At 42.5% G+C, this 21,388-nt stretch overlaps 1 protein-coding gene across 2 annotated transcripts in view; it reads right to left on the reverse strand.

Moving 5' to 3' along the window:
- Positions 1-21,119, reverse strand: part of ppp3cb (protein phosphatase 3, catalytic subunit, beta isozyme) — a 32,860-nt gene extending 11,741 nt beyond the window's left edge. For both annotated transcript variants that reach the window (XM_062394468.1, XM_062394467.1), the window contains exons 1-5: positions 20,973-21,119; positions 7,855-8,055; positions 4,916-5,040; positions 3,222-3,333; positions 219-364 (exon numbers count right to left, since the gene is read on the reverse strand). In XM_062394468.1, the coding sequence (XP_062250452.1) occupies positions 219-364; positions 3,222-3,333; positions 4,916-5,040; positions 7,855-8,055; positions 20,973-20,997 (609 nt within the window). In that variant the 5' untranslated portion in view covers positions 20,998-21,119. The remainder of the gene's footprint in view (positions 1-218; positions 365-3,221; positions 3,334-4,915; positions 5,041-7,854; positions 8,056-20,972) is intronic.
- Between the last annotated feature and the right edge of the window lie 269 nt (positions 21,120-21,388).

Consider the following 21,388-nt stretch of genomic DNA (forward strand, 5'->3'; position numbering starts at 1 on the left):
TCTGACCACAGCCTCTAGATAAACAAACCACAGTGTAGCTATTGCTGCCTATTTTTTCAACTCTTTTATGTACTAACTCTAAATTGCAGAATCATTTACCTCAGAAACTATACACTATATAGCACAACATTTCCAAAGAAGATGTCAAAACCCAAATCTTGCATAAGTAGGGTAGCACTGTTCCTTCAAACTTTGTATATGTGTGTGTCTTATTTTACCTTCTTGATGTCGTCCAGCGTGTGGATCTCTGGTGAAAGCCCTCCATGCACACAAAGGAACTGCTGGTTCATCAGGGCTGCCAGGGGCAGGCAATCAAACGCCTCCATGCACGAATCATACACCTGCTCCGAGTACTTGATCTTACCTGGAGGTGGATGGAGCCGTGGAGAGATATTTTCAGACGTAAGACAAAAGAAGCGCCCGAGTGTGTTTTGACATGCATTGAACAGCCGCTATCCCCACACATGTATAGTCGGTCCCTTGTCACTCAGGGTATGACTGTTTCATATCATACACAAACACACTGTGCAAGAACAAATGCAGAGAACAAACATATATGAAGCCTTTACATGGATGGACCTGAAGAACTGAGTCATTTTAAGGCCTCAGACTGACTTGTTTGTTTCCTCTCAAAACATACTTTAGTTCACTTGAGCATAAAGGAGCCAACATGTAGGATTTCCAAATAACACATTATTAATTTATGCTTCCATCTCTTCTCCGGCACTTGACATGTTTATCTCCTCTCGAACGATTTAGAAATGCTACTTCCCAGAAATCAGACATGTTGCTAAAAAAAAACTGATCCATATTAGTAACATTGCATATTATTCCAGGAAACATATTGATGAAAAAACTCTGTTCGGATGCCAGTGAACAAAATCTGACCCAAATACACACATGAAGCAGCATAACTGTTAGGCAAAATCTTTGCTTCAAGAAAAACTCCTTTGATTTGGCAGGGATGTCGATAAAAACATCCAACACGCAGCATCTTTAAGGACATTTCACACATCAGCGTAACAATACATCTGACACAAAACAATATCACAGAATTAAAATAGCTGAAAGAAGATAGGGGGATGGAGAGAGAAGAAGAAGAGGGAGGAAGAAAGGTGGATTTTGGATGACAGCGAGCAGGGAGGAATGGAAAGGGAGAACGATAATTTTATAAAGAGAGATTGATGGGAGGAGACAGGAGAAGGAGGAGAGGTTAAGAGTGGTGAGAGGGAGAGAGTGAGGAGAGGCGACGACGAGGAGAGAGGGATGAGAAAGTGGAGGGGGAGTGCAAGGACACGGGAACGACATGTACAAATCAAAGCCAATATTGTAGAGCGTTTCAGTGTTTGTGTGTGCGTGTGTGATAGTGAGGAGTGTGTTTGTCAACCTCTCCATCTGCCTCGTGTAGAGCAAGAACTCATTATTGCTAGTCCACCAGTTGTCAGCCCCTTACACACACACGCAAACTCAAACATTTATGAAGACACTCTTGCACACACATGCAGTCAATGTACATGCACTTGCACACATATACACACATACACATAGCAGATGGTAATTGAGGGCGACCACTATTCGCCATGAGCACCAGGGGAAATTAGCTCCCTCGTCCCTTGGCCAATCGGACACAGAGGAGTAAGTCCCTGAGCCAATCATTACTGGCCAAATTAATTTGCTGTTAATCACCCACTCTCGCACAGGACGGCGGGAGAGAGAGAGAGAGAAAGAGAAGGACTGAGACAGAGAAGGACTGGGGGTGGGAAGAGGAGCTGTAAGAGTGATGAAGACGAAGAGGAGGAGAAAAAGGAAAAGGAGGGAGCATGCAACCTGCTAATGACAGAGGAGGATGAGGAGAATCTTTGATAAGATAAGAGAAAAAGCCCCATTAAAGTTTAGCTGAGACAGTCAGTCAATGTATCGATCAGTTGATTGACAGAAGATTAATTGACTCTTTGCTAAACCTCTCTCCTGAGCAGCAAATGATCCAATCAGAGTGTAGCTAAGCAGAGCAGAGCTGTCACGGTTTGAGTCGCACATTGTTGAAGCAGTGTATAATGAGAGTGATACTCAACATCTCAAGAGTTTCAACGGGGGTAAAGAAGTTTTAGTTTTTGTAAAACCAAGGATACAAGAGCGGATGTGTAAGGAGCTAGTTAAATTGCTGCAAAAATTAGCACATTCAACTAGCTAGCTTACTTCCTACAACATAAGAATAAAATCCAGTGAGGCCCAGCATTACTTTCAATGGGCAAGCAACCTTTATCAGCTAATTATAATTTTTAGTGCTACAGGCTAAATTGACAACAGACCCAATTATGATAGCTCATTGGCTGTATAGTATAGAGGCTAGTGCTAGATCAGAGATTAGATTAAGTTCAGCAGGTTTATCCTGCTCTGTTGGGTGTGTGGAGGTTTAGATATCAGTATAGAAGCCAAACATGTTGAATGTTAAGCTCAACATTAATATAAAAATACAAAAATATAAACGATAAAGCATAAATCTAACCTATATCTTGTTTAACACAAAAATGTGTTCGAAATGATATCCAACCATCCATCCCATATTTATGCCACTCCACCTACGAGGGTCGTGGCTGAGCTGCAGCCAATCCCAGCTGACCTTGGGGCGACACCCAGGATAGGTCACCAGCGTATCATACGGCCAACCTACAGAGACCATTCACACCTACAGTCAATTTAGAGTCTTGGATTACATTTATCCCAACCTACATGTCTTTGGACTGTGGGAGGAAGCTGGAGTACCTGGAGGAACAACTCCAGACAGAAAGGCAAAGCAGGAACCTTCTTGTTGTGAGGTGACAGTGTTACTGCATCACTGTGTGGTCTTAGAAATAACATTATTTCTAGAGCGGCACTTATTTATTCCTAGAAATGTTATATAATGAAGGATAGAAAAACCTGGATTTGACCGATTATCGAAGTTCAATGTTCGAGAATTACTTAAAAAAAAGTCAAATTGATGTTTAATGTTATGTCAACTTGTGCTTTGGGCAATTATGATGGACAATTTTATTCTATTTATTATTAAAGTCTTTCAAATCAGCAGATTAATACAAATTAAAATAATTAGTTGTAGCCTTAACTTTAACAGAGAGATATGAAATGATATGTTATGAAGTAGGAAAGCAGAGGGAAGAACAACAGAACGGTTGAAGTGATGAAGCAACATAAAACATCAGGAGGAAACAAGAGTAACTCACATTCTTGTTTGAAGGTGAAATATTCGGTTAGATGTCTACATTCATGGTTTCCCCGTAGAAGAAAGAGCGTCTTTGGGTAGAGGATTTTCAGTGACCACAGGTATAACACACACTGAGGGTTCAACCAGGAGAGAGACAATGACACTGGTTAGAGAGAGCAGCTCGATGGAAAGTACAACATTTTACTTTAACATATTAGTTTTGAGTACATTTAAAAAAAGAAATTTGAACAAAGTCAAAAACAGTCTAAGTATTTTTGACAGATTTTGTATTTTAGATCAAGTTATGAATTATTTTGATCAACAGTATTTGTCACATTCAAAGCCTTTTATTTTGCTAGCACTTCTTCTTAAGACATCTAGTGGTTCACGGACATAAAGTGGACATCCCATAAACTGAGGCTTATCCTATACTGTGCATGCTGCACTTAACCATTTCACACTGAAATCTGTCCATGTCAATGGGTAAAAAATCGCCCAAAATAGCTTAAGTTTTCAAAGATAACATTAAGTTACTTTTTTATCTTAATCCAAAATCTGAAATCTGTTTAAAAAGAGATTATTTTGACTAAGCTAACAAAAAAAACGTTCCATTTTGACCCTTACGTTTTTTGCGTTTTGAAAGGTTTGTATTACTGTTGGGAAAATAGTCTAGGTAAGTGTAACAGCTTACCACTTTCTGCTGTCCTAATGCTCTTGTAGCTATAACTTCATATTAAAACAAATGTCTACTACTTTTCCTCTAATGTCAAACTTTACTACATTATTCCTTGTTAGTAATTGTATGAGACAGAGTTTCACTTTCAGTTCTCCCAAATTAAATTCAAACTGGAGATCCAACGTGCGACATAGAATCACAATGGAGCCAGTTTCTAGGAATTCCTTCACTGTCCAAATTAATTGAGCTGAAAGCAAATTGATCCGTACTCCAGTCTAAAGATAGACAGAAACAGCATTTAGACAAGAATCATCCCAAATCAGACTGTGACGATCAAGGTAGCAGGGGAAAATAGACTTGAAAAACACCTGTAGCTCCGACCAGTTTTTTCTTTATTAACCTACTTATAACTCATGGAGTGTTATCTCACTTTTACACAGCATCACAACTGTGTCCTTGAAGTGTGTCGGGAAGGTGACCGACCTGAACACTGCTCCGAACTCTCCGTGACACATCATGTCCTGGTGGCTCAACAAGCTCAGTCACTCACGTCTAAAGAATCCAATGTCCAAACAGCCCTGTGGCTGATCTCCTCTCAGCTTCTATACATATTTCAGCTAGCAGCATGTTCTACTTGTGTCAGTGACTACAGACCTTGAATCCTTCTCTGTCTGTTGTGTCCTATAGGAAAACACTGGCTACTAAATCTGAATAGTGCCTGAAAGCTGATCTTTGTATTGAGACTCCCTGTCCATGAATTTTAGATTACCTCACCTCAGTCTATGTGCACATTGTCAGACACACATTGTGTCAATGCCAAACTGAAGTCCCCTTTGTAAATTTATAATACATATAATACAGAACAGTAGTGTAACTGTATACCACATAGTGACATAAACCTCACCCCTGGAAAAGGCCTAATGGATTTGAGGGCAATAGTGCACTATCATTCAGTTGTAATCTCACTGTATATATAATACAGTGGATACACACACACAGACGTGCTGCAGAGAACTGTGTAAAGTGTCCGTCCTCACCTCAATACTGAAGTAGCCCCTGTCCACATAGTCCCCCAGGAAGAGGTAGCGTGTGTTGGCAGGAGAACCTCCCACTTCAAACAACTTCATCAGGTCAAAGAACTGGCCATGGATGTCGCCACACACTGAGGACACAGCACACACATCATGAACACTCGGAGCTGCCACACAACTCAGCTAACAAATGTGGGAGCATCTCTGCCTCGGTGGCTCCATTTGACCTGATTTGCATCTGCAGAGGTATATGTGTCCTGTGTACTGAGCTAGAAACCCCACTCATCTGTCTGATGAAAAACTCACAGAGAACACTTGATAAAAAGGGTCTAGTGAGATCATTTGAAGGCCTTTGTTTTGAAATGCATCAAGGATCTAGAAAAGGCTTCTAAAAATTAGCCTCTCAAACTTCTCTGCCAAATCACCTTTAATGCTTTAATTGCTGTGTGAGTATTTGGACCTGAAACAATTAGTAGAATAATTGGTGGTTAGTTCATCAATAGAAAATTATTGGGTGGCCAACTTGTAATTTGATTCATTTTTCAAGCAAATAAAATAATATTTTGTGTTTAAATCATAGACTGTATATAAAGATGGACGACATGGCAGATCCCCAAAAGTGAAGCCAAAGGGCCTTGAACGTCACGTAGTGGCAGGCTGAAATTCAGGTCATAAGCCTGCCTAACGTGGAGGGAACCTGGTCCTAACTAAAAACTCAAAGTACACGTCAAATATATATTTTGGCTTCATGTGGGGACACATTGTTCATCTTTATGTCTATGAAACACTTTCCAGTCATAGCAAGTAATCAAGAAATCAAGAAAATAAACAGCAGATTTATTAATATTGCAAATAAATAGTTTTAGCCCTAATGCTTAGTTTGAGTTTACTGTTGTACTCCAACAGCAAACTGCTTTTCAAAGCATCCTTTTCTGCTAACTTTCTGGATAGAGCCTCATAAGGTCGGATTCTGTTCATTCTTTTCCAATTCTCTTGTCTGTGTTTCCCACAATTTCTTCAAGTGACATGCAGGAGAATTGGATCTAATTCAGAATAGGCATCACATGCTGAACACTTTATATTCTGAAAGACTTCAGCACTGTGCCCATCTGTATGACGTGCCAGCAGACATCTTCCTCCCTCCCCATCTGTCTGGCCTCTCCTTTCAATTGCAGTTGATGTCATAGTTGCCCCTCTGCAGACATTATGCGATGGTCATTTCACATCTGTCTGCCGTCTGGCGTTTCTCCATCTGCTTGCCATGTTATTCTCTGTTTTTGTGTCATCTCCTCAGCATTCGCTTTTAATTTGAACTGGGAATTGGGAATGCAAAAAATGGCATGAGCGAAACTGATCTGTGCCCGTCGGCTTTCTCAGACCTGTGTTCTTCCAGACGCCTCTGTGTGACACCCGAAAAGAGTCAGCTCAGATTTAACCCTTTCACCTGCCTGTCTGTTCTATAGATGGCCGATCTTAGAGCATTTCTAGAGAGACTGCATCAAAGTGCTGTTTTCTGAATATCTTCTCACGATACTTTTGCATGTCTACATGAATCTGCACATCTGTAGTTTTATTGGCGAGATATTTTTTAAAACAAACTTAGACGAAGTGTTTCGGGGTCAGAATTCATACAAGTGGAAAAACTTAGAAACAGGGATCGATAGGTTGCTCCTTGGGAACGAGCTGGTCTGAGAACAGCTGTACTGAGCTGCCTATGATCGACTGTCTCTCCATCTGCCTGTCTGTCTGTCTCCGTCCCCGGGGATCTGTACCTGTGAAAGCTGAGCGTTGTTCCCACAGTGCGTGGGCTCGACAGCCCACTCAAAATTGTCTCACCACTCGCACTTGCACAAACACACACATGTACAAGCCGAGACACACAAGTACATTAAGGTGGTGTCAGGAGGTTGAGATGGTCTGAGTCCGCCTGCCTGCTAGTCTGTCCACTCTGACATCGTCAACCAAACTTGTTTTCCATTTTGTTTCTCATTCTCCTCCTCCTCTCCACATAGCCCCCGGTTCATACCATTTCCTTGGCAGGGGAATACATGCAGATATTACCAAAGCCAGCACCTGCTGCTGTGAGGTACATGAGGGCCTACTGGCTTTTCTCAGTGATGTGCCACCAAATAACATTTCACATTAAAAGTGAGGGAGATTATGAATCAGCCAATGATATCTGATTATTTCATTATTGCAAATAGTCTGCCTTTTGTTGTGCAGCTCAATTCTCTGTGTCACTGTTTCTATCCGTGTCCTTGCTGTTAAAGTGCGTGATCTGTTGCCACTCATGCATGTATATAAACAACATGTTTTTCAAACAAGACGCCCCAGACTGTGCTTTGTAAAACAATTTTAAAGGAACAGTTCAACTTGTGGATTATAACCTTATTCACCTTTTTGGTTAGAGTTCCATAAGATTAGGAATAATACAAGGAGCAGATTTACAGTTTAAAATAAAGAGTAGAAACAGGTGGAAACATCTCAAATTAACCTGTCAGCACAAGCAAAGCTCACCAAGGCTACATCCATACAACTATATTCTTTGTTTGAACACACCACAACTATTAACCTTATGTTGTGCTCTGGAATAGTTCTTGTCCAGAAGTAGAGCCTGCAGGACGTTACAACTCAATAAATAAATAGTTTGGCACATTAAAATTGATTGAACAAATGACATATTAAAGTTTAATTGGTGAGCAAGCTGTTTCCCAGTTTCCAGTCTTTATGCTAAGCTAAGCTGTTTACATTAACTGTTGTATTTACTGTGCAGACATGAACCAGTGTCATATGTTTCCTCATGTGACTAACAAATGAAAACAAATACATATTTCCCTGAATGTCAAACTATGTCATTTGCTGATATCAGGATTAGCTACTGTTATTGCCCTGCAATTCTTCATTATATTACAGATTTATTTGACTGTTTCATCACTGTACCATACCGGTGACTGGCGCCTCAATGTCCAGCATGGTGCGCTCCTGGCGCAGAATGGCGGCGCCCTCATCGATGATGCGCAGTGCCACAGCCTCCTCCAGTCGGCCCTCCTTGGTGAGATGAGCTTTGAGCAAGTCCACCCGCGGCCGGCCCTCGGCATCGAACACCTCCTTCATGGAGAGCTGGTGGGCCAGGGGGAAGGGGACCGCTGGAGAAGGATGATGGGAGTGATGGCCAGGTGGGCGAGGAGAGAGAAATAAGAAGGTGCAAATAGGAACGGAGGCAGAGGATGGAGCCAGTGATGGAGAGAGGGAGATGAATTATAGCAGGTATACGAGATTAAGAAAGAGGAGTGTTTAAATCAGTGGATGTATGGGCGGAGGGGATGTAGATAACAGAGGGAGTGAGCGATGTTGATGCAGGGAAAAGAGAGAAGAACATTTATTAAAATGCAGAAAAAGATTTAGTGGCATTTCCTGTATACTTCAACAAGCTTGTCCACAAACATCAGCGGCCTTCAATCTTCACCATTATCCCGATCACACTTCTGCTGCAGGTTTTGATTGTGTCTGTGTGTGTGTGTGTGTGTGATGGAAGCCTAGGCGTGTTGTAGTGAAGCAGGGGCTGCCAGAGTTATCAGGGCTGCCCGCCTCTGTTCTGCAGTAATGTCTTTCTTACATAATGAAGGCCCCCAGGGCGCTGCTGGAGTAGGGGGTTGACTGACGACGGGGGTGATACAGCAAGAGCACACAGCTGCATGTCAGGAGTCACATACACACGCACACACACTTACACATACACATATACGAAAACACTCTAGACAAAATGCAGCCACGCACAAGTGTTGTTAACAAACAGGAACAAACTCAGTGGCAAGAAACAAAAGGCAGGGGCACAGGGGCGCATGCGTACATTATGTATGGCACAACGGAACTAACATGCATGAATGCACGTGTGTGAGCCTATAGTGGCGCACACTCACATGCACACACACACACATAGAAGCTCATAAAAGGTATTGTTATGCAGGATCCACAGAGCCTGTTGGAGCCCCACTAGTGCTAACACAGATAATGGCCTAGATCAGACACTAAAAACTAGGCCTGGCTCTTTCACTCTTTCACTCTCTCTCTCTCCCTCTACACACACACACACACACACACTTTCACTCTCTCACTTTTGTCTCCGTTTTGCACTTGCTCCTCTTGCCCCTGCCCGTTTTTTTTTTCTCTCTTTCTCTCGCTGCATCTCTCTCTCTCTTTCTTCCCGTCGCGGGGACAGGCTGCAGTCTTTGCTTTCACACTGAGGTCCATCATTACAGTTTAATGTGATGCTCACATTTAGGAGTAAAAGCATTTCAACAACATCCACATGGAAGCAGACAGCATTGCTTTATGTAATCACAACTGAAACATCAGCAACGTTTAGACAGAGCTCTTGGGTGGGTGCCTGGGTGGGGGTGTTCAATAACCAATCATTTACAGTAAGTTTACAGTGTCATTAGGAAATCTTTCAAATACGTATGTTGATAAAACTTATCTACATACCACACCCCTTTTTCACAGCATTACACTGAACCTAACACTCGGAGATGTCCCAGCACACTACGAGCTGCCAAGCTGAAGGAGGTCGGTGTTCCATCTGTTTAGAACAGTGGATTCTACACATTAAACCCAGTTTTGCTCTTCGGGTTTGGTCTGATGTTGTATATGGGAGGTTTTATGTATCCAAGGCTGTCAGAGTAAAAGAGCCGGAAGACGAATTATATTGCATGTTGGTATTCGTGTGACTCTGTATTTATAAGAGAAAACATAAAATAACCTCCTCCTTCACTGTACTGTTATGTACTGTCCTGTATTACTGTACTGCACCACACTGCACTGTACCTCAAACTAATGAGCCCCGGACATGTCATGTTAAGAATCTGCATGTATATTTAAGAAAACATTTCTGATGTGTGTGTGTGTGTGTGTGTGTGTGTGTGTGTGTGTGTGTGTGTGTGTGTGTGTGTGCGTGCGTGCGTGCGTGCGTGCGTGCGTGCGTGCGTGTGTGGGAAGGAGTGTGAAACTCGTAAATTGTGAGAGCAGCGTGAAAGTAGGGCAGGTATGAGAGAGTGGAGAACAGCAGAGACTGAGCTTGGGGAAAGGAACTAAAGTTGGTAAAACTGTACTCGGCAGTTGGGGAATAGAAAGAGGAGAGGTTCAGAACCAACTCAGTCAAACCAAGAAGACGACTGATCGTCTGATGGGTGTGCAAGACGCTGGGATTTAAGACAAACTCCAGAGGTTCAAGTATGATTGGAAGGCTAAAGACTGAGAGGAAAGCTTTATGGGGCTTAGAGATGTAAATTATGAAGAAACCTTGTATGAAGTTAATATTTATTCTGACATTTACTTGTAAAAAGTGTTGCTGAAGCTTTTTCTCCACATATCCAGTTTAACTCGTACAACATAACTGGATTATTCTTTAAGGGGTCTGGACTGTTAAACATAACCGACAACAATTGCCATGCATCTCTGCAAAAAAGCTTTTATCATGTGATTATTGAATTTATGATATTATTCAAATTATAATTTTCACGAGTTTTAAAATGTTTAATGAAAAAGTGCTACACAATATATAGTTATTACTATTAAAGTTATTCTAATAACAGAAAATGTTGTATGTATGTTAAGATTGAAGACATGACAACTCTTCAAAAGTGAAGCCAAAGCGTTTTGATCACTACATGGTGGCTTGATGCAGTATAGGTCATGAATCCTGCCTCCGACGTGCAGTGGCTTTCAAACTTTCTCTGCCCAAGGCACACTGCAGGGCAATTAAGAAAATACAAGGCACACCTGTATTCTAATTCATGCAAAATCATTGTTATCCATTTTTTTTTATCACGTTTCTCTCTTTTTTTAAGTTGCTCTCCTTCTCACTGGAGACTCACTGTCAATGAAGGTCTTTGATGTGTCACACATTAATAATTCCCACCATCTGACAACTGCGCCAACGGCACAAATTAAGTTAAAAATAACTGATTTGATAAATTAAAAAGTAATTCAAAAATGTTTGTTTCAGGGCTCCAGACTTACTTTTTACATTGCTTGCACCGGTGCGGCTACCATTTTCATTTAGGTGCACCCACAATACACCTATTCTACCTTTACTTGACATTTCTCATATGCATTGGTAATTTCTCAACTGGGGCTGGGTTCGATGCTATTTGGTTTGTTGGATATTGACTAAGTTAAAGATATTTCCATGTAGAATCATTTAGCCTGGATATGAAAGATATTCTCAGAGATCGAAAGCTGTAAACTGTACAAGGAAACCTCTTGTAACCTTTGTGCATTCTCAAAAATAGTTCTGCCCTTCACAATACTCAATTATGTGTGTGTGGGTGTGGGGGGGGGGTGTTTATGTGTGTGTGTGTGTGTGTGTGTGTGTGTGTGTGTGTGTGTGTGTGTGTTTCTGCTCGTCACATTTCCGATGTAATTAAATTATGTGTTTAAGTACTTAAATACTCATAAACTCTCCAGAAAATCCAACAAACACAAAGTAAACTTCACTACTGTTCAGGTCCTAATGTCTAGTCAATGTAAATGTCAACTATATTTATATAGTACATTTAAAACAACTTGGTTGACCAAAGTGCTTCACAAATTAAAGGTACAAAAAGAAAAACAGCAACACAGAGAAAGGCCAAAGAGAAGAGATGTGTTTTTAACAATGTGTTGAATTGTGCTATAAACAGGGTAGATCTAATATGGAGCGATAAGCCTGATTAGTGTTGCTGTTTATAGTTAAAGTATAAAGCGAGTGCAGGTCAGCAGCAGCATCGAGGGAGGACACTGAGACAGAGACTCTGACATGGTACAAGCCAACATCTGTTTCTGCTCTGATCCTGAAGCAGTGGCGCTCATCATTTTACAGCGTTGGTCCAAAGTGGAAAACCTTCATTCAAACTTTTTGTTTCTACTGTTGGATATACATTGTTCCGTTCAACTCCTCTTCTCCATCATCTCTGCTTCATGTGTGTCAATGTGAGTAAGTGTGGGAGTGGCCAGCCCAGGGCCCATTTGGATAGTTCTACACTGATGTCATCAAAAGTTAGTTTTTTAGGTAAATTTAATTTAGTTATTTGATGCTATAAAAATAGGGTGAAACGTCAAAGCACCTAGCACAAAGTACAGCTGAGGCTGATGGGAAGCATGAGCTCGGCAGGTTCTTTTTATTTTCATGAAAGCAATGGATACGTTTCAATTTGATCATGTTGACATGGGATGTCAGGGGATCATCAAAGATGTTCGGATTCCTTCTCTGAGCACTGGGAGCATCTGCAGCAAAAAGTTGTCAAGAAAAAAACAAAAATGTCAAAGTTGTGGAGGTGTCTTAGGAGACAGGGATTACTGATCAACAGTAGTTACGTACTAGTCTGAATCAATGTGGCGAATGCACTGACAGACTGATATTGTGACGCCTACACCTGCTAGTGTTGCTAGACACACACACAGCACTGTTCTCATATAAATATAGGGGATGTTTTAGTTTACCGAACAAGACAAAAAAAACTCAGTTCAGTCAATTTAAAATATAAATAGTAACCGCAGATCACTTCTATCTGCAGTTGTTTTAGCACAAAGGGCGTCTAGTTAAAGTTCAATCACTCTTATAAAGAGGGAGATGAAAATTATTTTGTTCAAATTATATTTTGGGTTCCCGGCAAAGGATCATTATGTATCATTTGGCGACAATAAGAACAAACTGTACAAATTAAGTGCTTGAGCTTGTGCGGAACAAATTGCACCCACTGACTATTCAATCCATTGAGTGGTGGAACCAGCCAACTTAGAGTGTCACTGTGTGAGACCAGAGGTCTGCCACCAGTCTGGGTCGTTTGTTGCTGCACAAGCTTTGCAGCTTCACTGTTTCCTCGTGAAATGTTCCAGGGCCTGGAACATTTCACGATCAATTTTGATCATCTACTATAAAAGGTATTCTTTGATATCAGGTTATTTCTTACTCCATAACTCACTAACACTGTTAGATATTGTTGCACTAGAGGTATGATTCTCACTTACGGTGAAAGAGATCACATGTGAAACTCCCGGACAAGCCTTTGACATTAAGATCTCGCACTGTTTACAGCGCCAAGTTAATGCCAGTAATCCTCATCAAATGAATGTCTCATCAGTACGTGTTACTGAGTTGACCTCTTCTCCAGAGCAGGACCAGATCGACACTACTCAGGTTGGGGGGGCAATTATAAATTTGGGTTCGGCACCTTTTCACACTGAGAGTTTTTCAATGTTTTAAAGATCGCTACACAATAGCAAATTCAACCAGCTTGTGGTATTTTAATTATTCTTTTATTAATTTTTTGTGATGCACTGTCTAGCGCCACAGAACATTTCTACTCATGCACAGAAGCAGAAATGCAGGTGATGAGTTCCAGTCAGGAAGCTGTGAGCAGACAACGCTGGCACACAAATGAGCTTATGTTATGACTGTATCATTTATGGACCAATTCTCATAGTTGAAGCATCTGATGCTACATAACGCTCAGTGGACGTTCAGTCAGAAAGACTAGTGCATGCCTCTTAAGTCACAGTTCTCGTCATCTCATTCTCTATAGACATGCAATCAAAACATGACACGTTGACCTTGAGCCATTCGCTTGTAAGCTCCACCCCTGCCCCAGTACAACTCTGGATACCTGGTCATCTCCCTTCAAACCATTCAATCAGAAGCCTCCATGTCTTCCCTCATCACATCCGAAAACACCTAAGTCATACGGCCGCTTAAATTATGTTCTACTTCCTGCCAGGGTCTAACTGCCAAAGTCCCTCCATTCACAGAAATGGTATTTTATGTTAATTTACTAATTTCATATGTTTCTCAGTAAGGTGCACCTGATTAAATTCGGGTTGATCTAGTAAAAATTAAGAGCAAATTAAACCCTAAATTATTCAAATACAGACCCTGGGGTAGACCAGAAATGTAAAGTTAACTATAGCCTAATGCACCATGAAAGCCTTTGTCAACTGATGGAGAGAGTTACTTTATAAGTAGCAACAGAGAACGCAGTCTATTAACAATCCCAGCCTCCGCATTTCAATATATAATATGTGATTAATTACAGTTTTCTATTTATTATCAATCATATTTATATATACAGGCGATAAATGCCACCAATCATCAGTTTAAAAAAAGTAGTACTGTACCATGGAAATCACCTCAACTGAAAAGAACTACATTTTGCCGCCGATTGAAACAAAGGGTTAACTTGTCATCAGCACAGTTAACTTACAGCTAATAACCAGTTCACTTGTCATTAGCACAACGCAATTAAAAGCTAATTTTGAACAACCATGATTAATATATGTACGCTAAGGTTTTTGCTGATTGCCTATTCTGAGCAATGTGAAAATCAAAAGTAAAATAGTGTCAAAGTGATTCTGCATCATTACCACATGTCAGCAGTGGAGGGAGCTTTGACCTATGATGAACTCACATCATAAACGCCACACTTCTTGAGTGAAGTCACGATGGTGATGAACTCAGTGAAAACAAACATACTCATCCACGACTGTCGTTTTCACTGATTCAACCAATCACAAGGCTGGCAGCGTGTGAGGTGAGATGGACTGAGCAGTGAAAGATGAGCGAAGAGGTGAAACACGTTTTTAGCCTCTGCCTAATGTACTTTGACCTGTTTTTGTCTTCTGGCCCACTCCACGCAGTCCAACTCCCCCGCGTGGATTTATGAAGCACCAAAGCTGCCAGCTCAGCCAAAAATCTCCACATCACAGAGTGACGAGGGGGAAGCCTGAGAGAAAATCTATGACATAGCTTTTAACCAAAGCTCCTTAATTCGTTTGGGTTGGCCTAATAGCCCAACTGGAGCAGAATCTGATCAGAATCATCTTGTTATTGTGTGAGCCCTTCCTAATGGCTAAAGTTAATTATGGTGGAATATTTCATCCGTTCTTTAATAACACTGGGACACCGTTCGCAATCAGAGGGGCTGCTGCGGGATGGAGGAAGTGACTGTGATGGAGAACAGACATACTGCAGAAGGTAGAAGTCTCTCATGATCCCTGTGTCCTCATTTGTGTCTGTCCTTGGAATCTAGCTCAAAATGGCTTAATAGGTATAAAACAACACAACCGTGTGTTTCTCCATCAACGGAGTAGGAATTCATCTTCAGCGGCTGAACAATGAATATGCCAGAAGTTAAATTACAACAATTCAATTGGTCGAAATGTTACATGCATGCACTAATCAAAGAAGCATCATAAACAACCTGTATGTGCTGTATTGCCATTGAATGAATTCATGACAGTGCAGTACAGTGTCGGCCCAGACTGTAGCTGGCTGGTGACATCCATCAGAAGTGATGGCATTCCTGTGTGTGTGTGTTTGTATGTTAGATGTGTTGCCCTCAGCAGGACCTCATTTAAAGTGATTACACAGACACCTCCTGAGATCAGTCCGTCCTGCTGCCTGTCTCAGCAGGAACAGATGAAGGAGGGAGGAAAGAGTGAGATCAGCAAAGAGAGAGAGAGAGAGAGAGCACAAAAATTGGGGGGAATGAAAGACATCTTATTGTGTGTGTGTGTTAATCTACCATCTTTGACCCAGATCAGCTAACACAGATACATGGGTCTTTGAAGGTGGTGGAGGGGGGACAACTAAAAAGGCGTTTGAAGTCATTCAATTAATGCACACTACACACATGAAGGACCATCTGTGTTCACACACACACACACACACACACACATGAACAGAGACAACGGCCCATCCCCTAACAGCCTGTCCTCATTAGACAATCTCTCTCTCTCTCTCTCTCTCTCTCTCTCTCTCTCTCTCTCTCTCTCTCTCTCTCTCTCTCTCTCTCTCTCTCTCTCTCTCTCGAGTACCTTTCATATAAATAGCTGTTGCCCTGCCACCCTCCCCATAAGGTGGGACCCCTGTCTCCCAAGAATAACATCAGAGTCCAACCACACACACACACACATATACACACACACATATACACACACACACACACACACACACACACACACACACACACACGGCTCACATAGGGCTCTGAGGGAACCAAGGGGGAATCGGACAGTATGTTACACTAAAAGGAAATATGCCCAGTGTGCCTCGAGCCTTGCCAGAGGTGGTGTGTGTGTGTGTGTCTGTGTGCTACATTCATGTGTGCATGTTGGGTATGGCTCCACTCAGCTTTTTCTATTAACTCTCTTCACACATTCACCGATATGTTCAAAAGGCCAGAACTTACAAAAGACGTATAGCCCTTTTACACAATGGAAAATATATATTTTTTGGCTATATTTCTATTTGAGTATGTTATAATATGACTGTCCAACTGTATTCTCAGGCACTTTAACACGCAGGCACCCTACCTAAGACATTAGACAGTAAAATTGTCTCTCTGTCACTCTGCCCGGCATCATGCTAGCATACATATGAAACACAATGTCCTAAAAGCGACAAGTCAAGCAAGCGAGCCTGGATGGTGACTGAGTTAAAACCTCTCCTGATGTAAGACAAACAGACAAAATCCTCCACCTGTTAGGTACTGTGTGATTAATAGAAAAAGGGAGATAAAGGACACAACCCACAAATGGATGCCTTATTTTCATTAGTACATTAAATGTAAACAATTTTGGATTACTACAAGGTTTTTTTCTTTATCTTGGATAACAATTATCCCTTGCAATTTGACCTAGTTGTACACTTTATGCATTGTTACAGTCAAGACTAAGTATTAATATAACTACCAATACATTGAGTTTCAACTTTTATTAGATAAACCAGTGTAATCAGATGCAACAATGCAATAGATTATAAAATAAATCGTATAATCTATTAACATGGAGCCAGAGAGGCTTCAATTCACCTTTACAGTCATTACAGAGATCTTTCTCACGCTGTTCGGTTTGAATTGTCACAGCACGAAAAGAATGGGTGTTACTAATTGCAATGATGATGATCTATGGCATTAAGGTGAACTGGTCGTCCATGACAATGAGCCAGCAGCACATTACCAGGGCCCTGACACCTGAATGAAACACATAGATGCAGCACAGACGTCATCAATGTTATTAGTCACACTTCAAAATATGGGAGAGGGCTATTGGACAGTATTATGTTATGAGATCTCATTTATGCTGCCTTTATGTTCGAAGAGAGCTACGTCTGTTTCAATTGATGTAACCGTCACAACACACATACTTTCATGTGTCATTTATGTTGGCATGGATGTTAAGCAATACATCCACTAGAGGGCAGTGAAGGTGGCAAGGGTGGAGGAGGTTACGATAATCTACCTCTTGTAAAGTAACGTCACATAGACGGCTGTAGTTTCTAAACAACTCACAAAGTCTCCAAAAAGTTCCACCATTGTTGAAGTTTCTTCTGAACTATTAGCAGCACTGCCTCCCCATGATTTCCTGTGGTACTGCTCCATTTTGCCTGTTTCGTCAGTCTCAGTTAAATTTCAGAAAAGGTGCACAACTATGGACGAAAATAATGCAGTGTACAAATACATGGCTCAGCTGTCTCTACTTATATATGTAACGTTTGTTCTAAATGAGCCTTTAATAAATTATGTCCACCCATGTACACATTATTGGTTCACCTGGTGAAAGCTGACTTAGCTGATAAACTTATATATTTTTAAATATTAAAACCTTGAATCCATGTTTCCCCACCTTCTGATGATCCGTCTCATCAAATAAACAGTGTGACCACCAACTATTATTCTCATTATCTGCTCTTCAATTTAATGTCCAATGTCCATATGTTCAATGATTGTTTGTCTGAGGTTTTTATTTTACAATTAACCGTAATATGCATGGTCAGTCGGCTGGTCAGACTTGTCCTATATGCCAACAGACCTTTTTATACACTTGACATTTTGACATGTGTCATAGACGGAAATGTGCAAGTGTAACTAATAACATTAACAATGGTATCTTTCCATGTCAGTGACCCAGCGTGCACAAGACTCTGACACAAGCTGTTATATGGAAAGCAACCATCAGTAATGCTACTAATTATAACTGTGCGTATCATGTGATAGAATGACTGCCATGAATACAATCTATATATATTTTATATTTCATTAAGCCAGGAAAGTCCCATTGAGATTAAGAATCTCTTTTTAAAGGGAGACTTGTTCAAAATATAGGCAGCAGCACAGGTAAAAACACTTGTAACACACAACCAGATAAGTTTAAAACAGCAACGTCTTATAGAATCTGCCTCCAGTTCTTTTATCGTGGTTTAAAAGGTGTTGAATGAGATTTATTCGCTGAGCTTTAAGTCCTTCTGTAATAAATTCTGCGTGGTAGGTGCAGACTAAGCAGAAGCCCTTTTCCCAATTTATGTGTGGACATTTGGAACAGAGAGTAAAATAGGTTCTGTGAACACAGAGAGTAATGTCCAATAAATGTTTGTGTATTGCAGACATACAGGTAATGACGGAGCAGGCCCAGAAGCTCCTTACACATAAGGTTGTACCAGTGGCAGAGCCTACTGGTGGCCAGAGCAGGGCATCCTAAACGAGAGTAAAACTCAGGAGGTGATGCCTTATGACTTGTGACTCAAGGGTTAGTCCATCTTAGTCCAGCATCACATGTTGCCAACTGGAATCAGACAACTCTTTAAGTGGGAACCATAGGTTACATTTTTACACATTTTTAACAACTTGAAACTGTCATTGATTTTCCTTTGGCCATGTCCAGTGGTGTTTGTATCTATATCTGGACCCTGTTTCTGACCCCCAGTTCAGGATTCTAGGAAACTGACAGCATGATTAGACCCTGCAGATACACCAACCTCCATGTGCATTGTACATCCATATCTTTATGTGTTGTTATCACTTGAGTCCAAATTTCGGTGCTGTACCCTCTACGGTACAAGGAGATGGAGAGCGGTGTGTCTCCCTCTTCTTTGTGTCACTGATGGTAAAATAGGATCCATAATGTTGTAGAAACAGGTAAGGTTGTAACATGACGTGGAAGTAACAGAACTTAATTTGTGTTCCTGCAAACTGTGACATGTTCTGTTCTGTTCAAGTCTGCACATTCAAAGGTAATGTTTGGTGGAGACTACGACAAAATAACTAAACCTTTAGGTAAGCTTCACAAAGCTTGCACAAACACACATACACACAAACACACATGGTCCTGCATGATAAGATAGATAGATAGATTACTTTATAATAAGTGAATCAAACAAGGGTGTGAGGAGTCTGTTGGTCAAGTAACAGAGGACTGTCCTGCTGCTCAGCTTTTGGAAACACTATGTCCCTTATGCTTTTTTCTTTTTTTCTCTCTGTCTCTCTCCCTGTTTCCCTCTCTCTCTCTCTTTCTCCCTCTGTGCCTCTCACTCCCTCTCGCTCCAGCTACTTCACCTCCTCCGTGGCCTTGTCACAATCTCTCCTTCCCTCTCTCCCTCACCTCGCCCCCACACTCTCTGCCCTACTGTCCGTTTGTCTCGCTATGGTTTGTCCTTTTGGCTCCATCTCTGTGCACTGCTGTCCGTGCGTGTGTGGGGACATCCATCCACCACGCGGGAGGGACGTCCCTTTGAGCCCCCACATCATCCCACTCTCCAGAAGGTGCATTTGTAAAGGTGTGTGAATGTGCACGTGTGCCGGATGATGTATGAGAATATGGGACACTTAGTTTGTTCCAGTGTGGAGGCAGCAATCGGCGGCCCAGCTGCTGCAACACACACGAACACGGAGATAACGATGTAAAAATACACACTCATAAAGAGGCGATAGTCATTTGGAGGTTTTAGGCAGATTACTGACGGATGTGGGAGAGTGGTGTGCGGTCAGTACTCAGTTGGTTGCAGGGGACCCAGATTTGCTAGCACCAACCCTGCACAGCTGCATCCGTGTACAGGCCAGTTACACGCATTCACACACGCACAGCCATACTGTAGGCATATGCAAATGCAGTCCTGAAATCCTACGTGCAAAAACTGCAAAAAGCCCCCCCAAGCCCCCAAGCTCACGCCCCCCACCCCCTTCCCAAGCACGGAGACTAGGCATGCACGCACGCGCGGAATACCGGGGCATGCCCGAGCGGCGCATCCAACTGTCAGCTCCACTTCTTCCGGCAGAGAGACCTTGTGAGTTTATTAACGCGGGGCCAGTGGGAGAGACAGAGCCAGCCAGGCGTCGTCGCATGTGACAGGGCGACCGTGCGTGGAGGAAGCGCCGCTGCCGTGCACAACCCCACTGTGACCCGATGAGCAAGACAATCTGTGCAAGCTCCGCGGATCACAACCTGAGAGCAGCCCCTCCTCGCCTCGCCAACCCCGTAGATATAGCCGCTCACACGTAAAGGCAGAAAAAGACACTCGCATAAACACATAAAATATTTCATTATCCAATGATTCAATACTACTGTTAAAGGCGGCAGGCAGCATCCTCTTCGGGCAGAGAGGCTCGGATACCCAGTCCAGCATCTCTATCAACTCCATTTTGTTCTCTCTTTTGACACTCAGGGAAACCAGTGGGGAGAGGGGGAAGCCAGGGAGACCTTTACGGAGACGCGGAGGAGCAGTACGCACGGGAGAGACACCGTCACCTGCTGACATTCAGGCCTCGCGGAGGAAACGCCGACTTAAAATGACTCGCAGATCCATCGTGCTGACATTGGCGGCTTTTCAGCGTGACATCAGCAAACATCGGCAGAATTTCACCCAACAAGGCCCGCGGAACTAAACCCAAACACGCGGGTGCGATGGTGCGCACTCGGCCTGATGTCAAAGTTACACCTGCCATTCACACCAATCGATTCCCTGTCTGTGGCTCCGATTTGGGCTAAAAATAAAACGCAGATCGCAAATGTAGGCACCCTATGAAGTTTAGTCGGCACGTCCGACACCGAGGCTCCGCTACTACGCACAGACTGCACGCGATGCAAAGACAGAGAGCGGACAAATCCTTGAGAACCTCCGAGTCCAAGTCCTCCACAGCATCTCACCCGTCATGCCTCCCCTTCTCTCCCCCTGCTTACATGCACCATGCTCCCGTGACACCACATCCACAGCAGAGCCACAACCAAGGATCGCAGGTTACGCGTAACATGTATTTACCTTTATGTCTGCCTTTCGCTGTCATCGTCACACTGCTTGATGTTTCATTGGAACAAGATGCTCATCTCCCTCTCTCTCTCTCTCTCTCCCTCCCCTGCTTTTTGCCCCCTCTCTCTACCACACTCTCGGCTGTGTCTCCGTAGGGTATTATTCAGTAGCACGAAACCACCGCTAGGAGTGGATCGCGTAAATGGAGCTCATGCAGCACAGGGGTGTCGCACCATAGCTTTGGCTATACATAGAGGGGGAGACATCACCCCCCCCCCCCCCTTTAGAAAATGGGGTAATGCCTCGGTGAGGGGGTGAATTCAAATAGAATAACGAGGGAAGACCTGATTATGGCGCACCGTGCTGGGTATGCCCCCACCCCCTCTCCCTCCATCACCAACTCCTTCCCCCTGAAAGATGCATGTTGA

Source organism: Platichthys flesus, chromosome 8 (assembly GCF_949316205.1).
Source record: "Platichthys flesus chromosome 8, fPlaFle2.1, whole genome shotgun sequence".
In the NCBI taxonomy this organism is placed as follows: Eukaryota; Metazoa; Chordata; class Actinopteri; order Pleuronectiformes; family Pleuronectidae; genus Platichthys; species Platichthys flesus.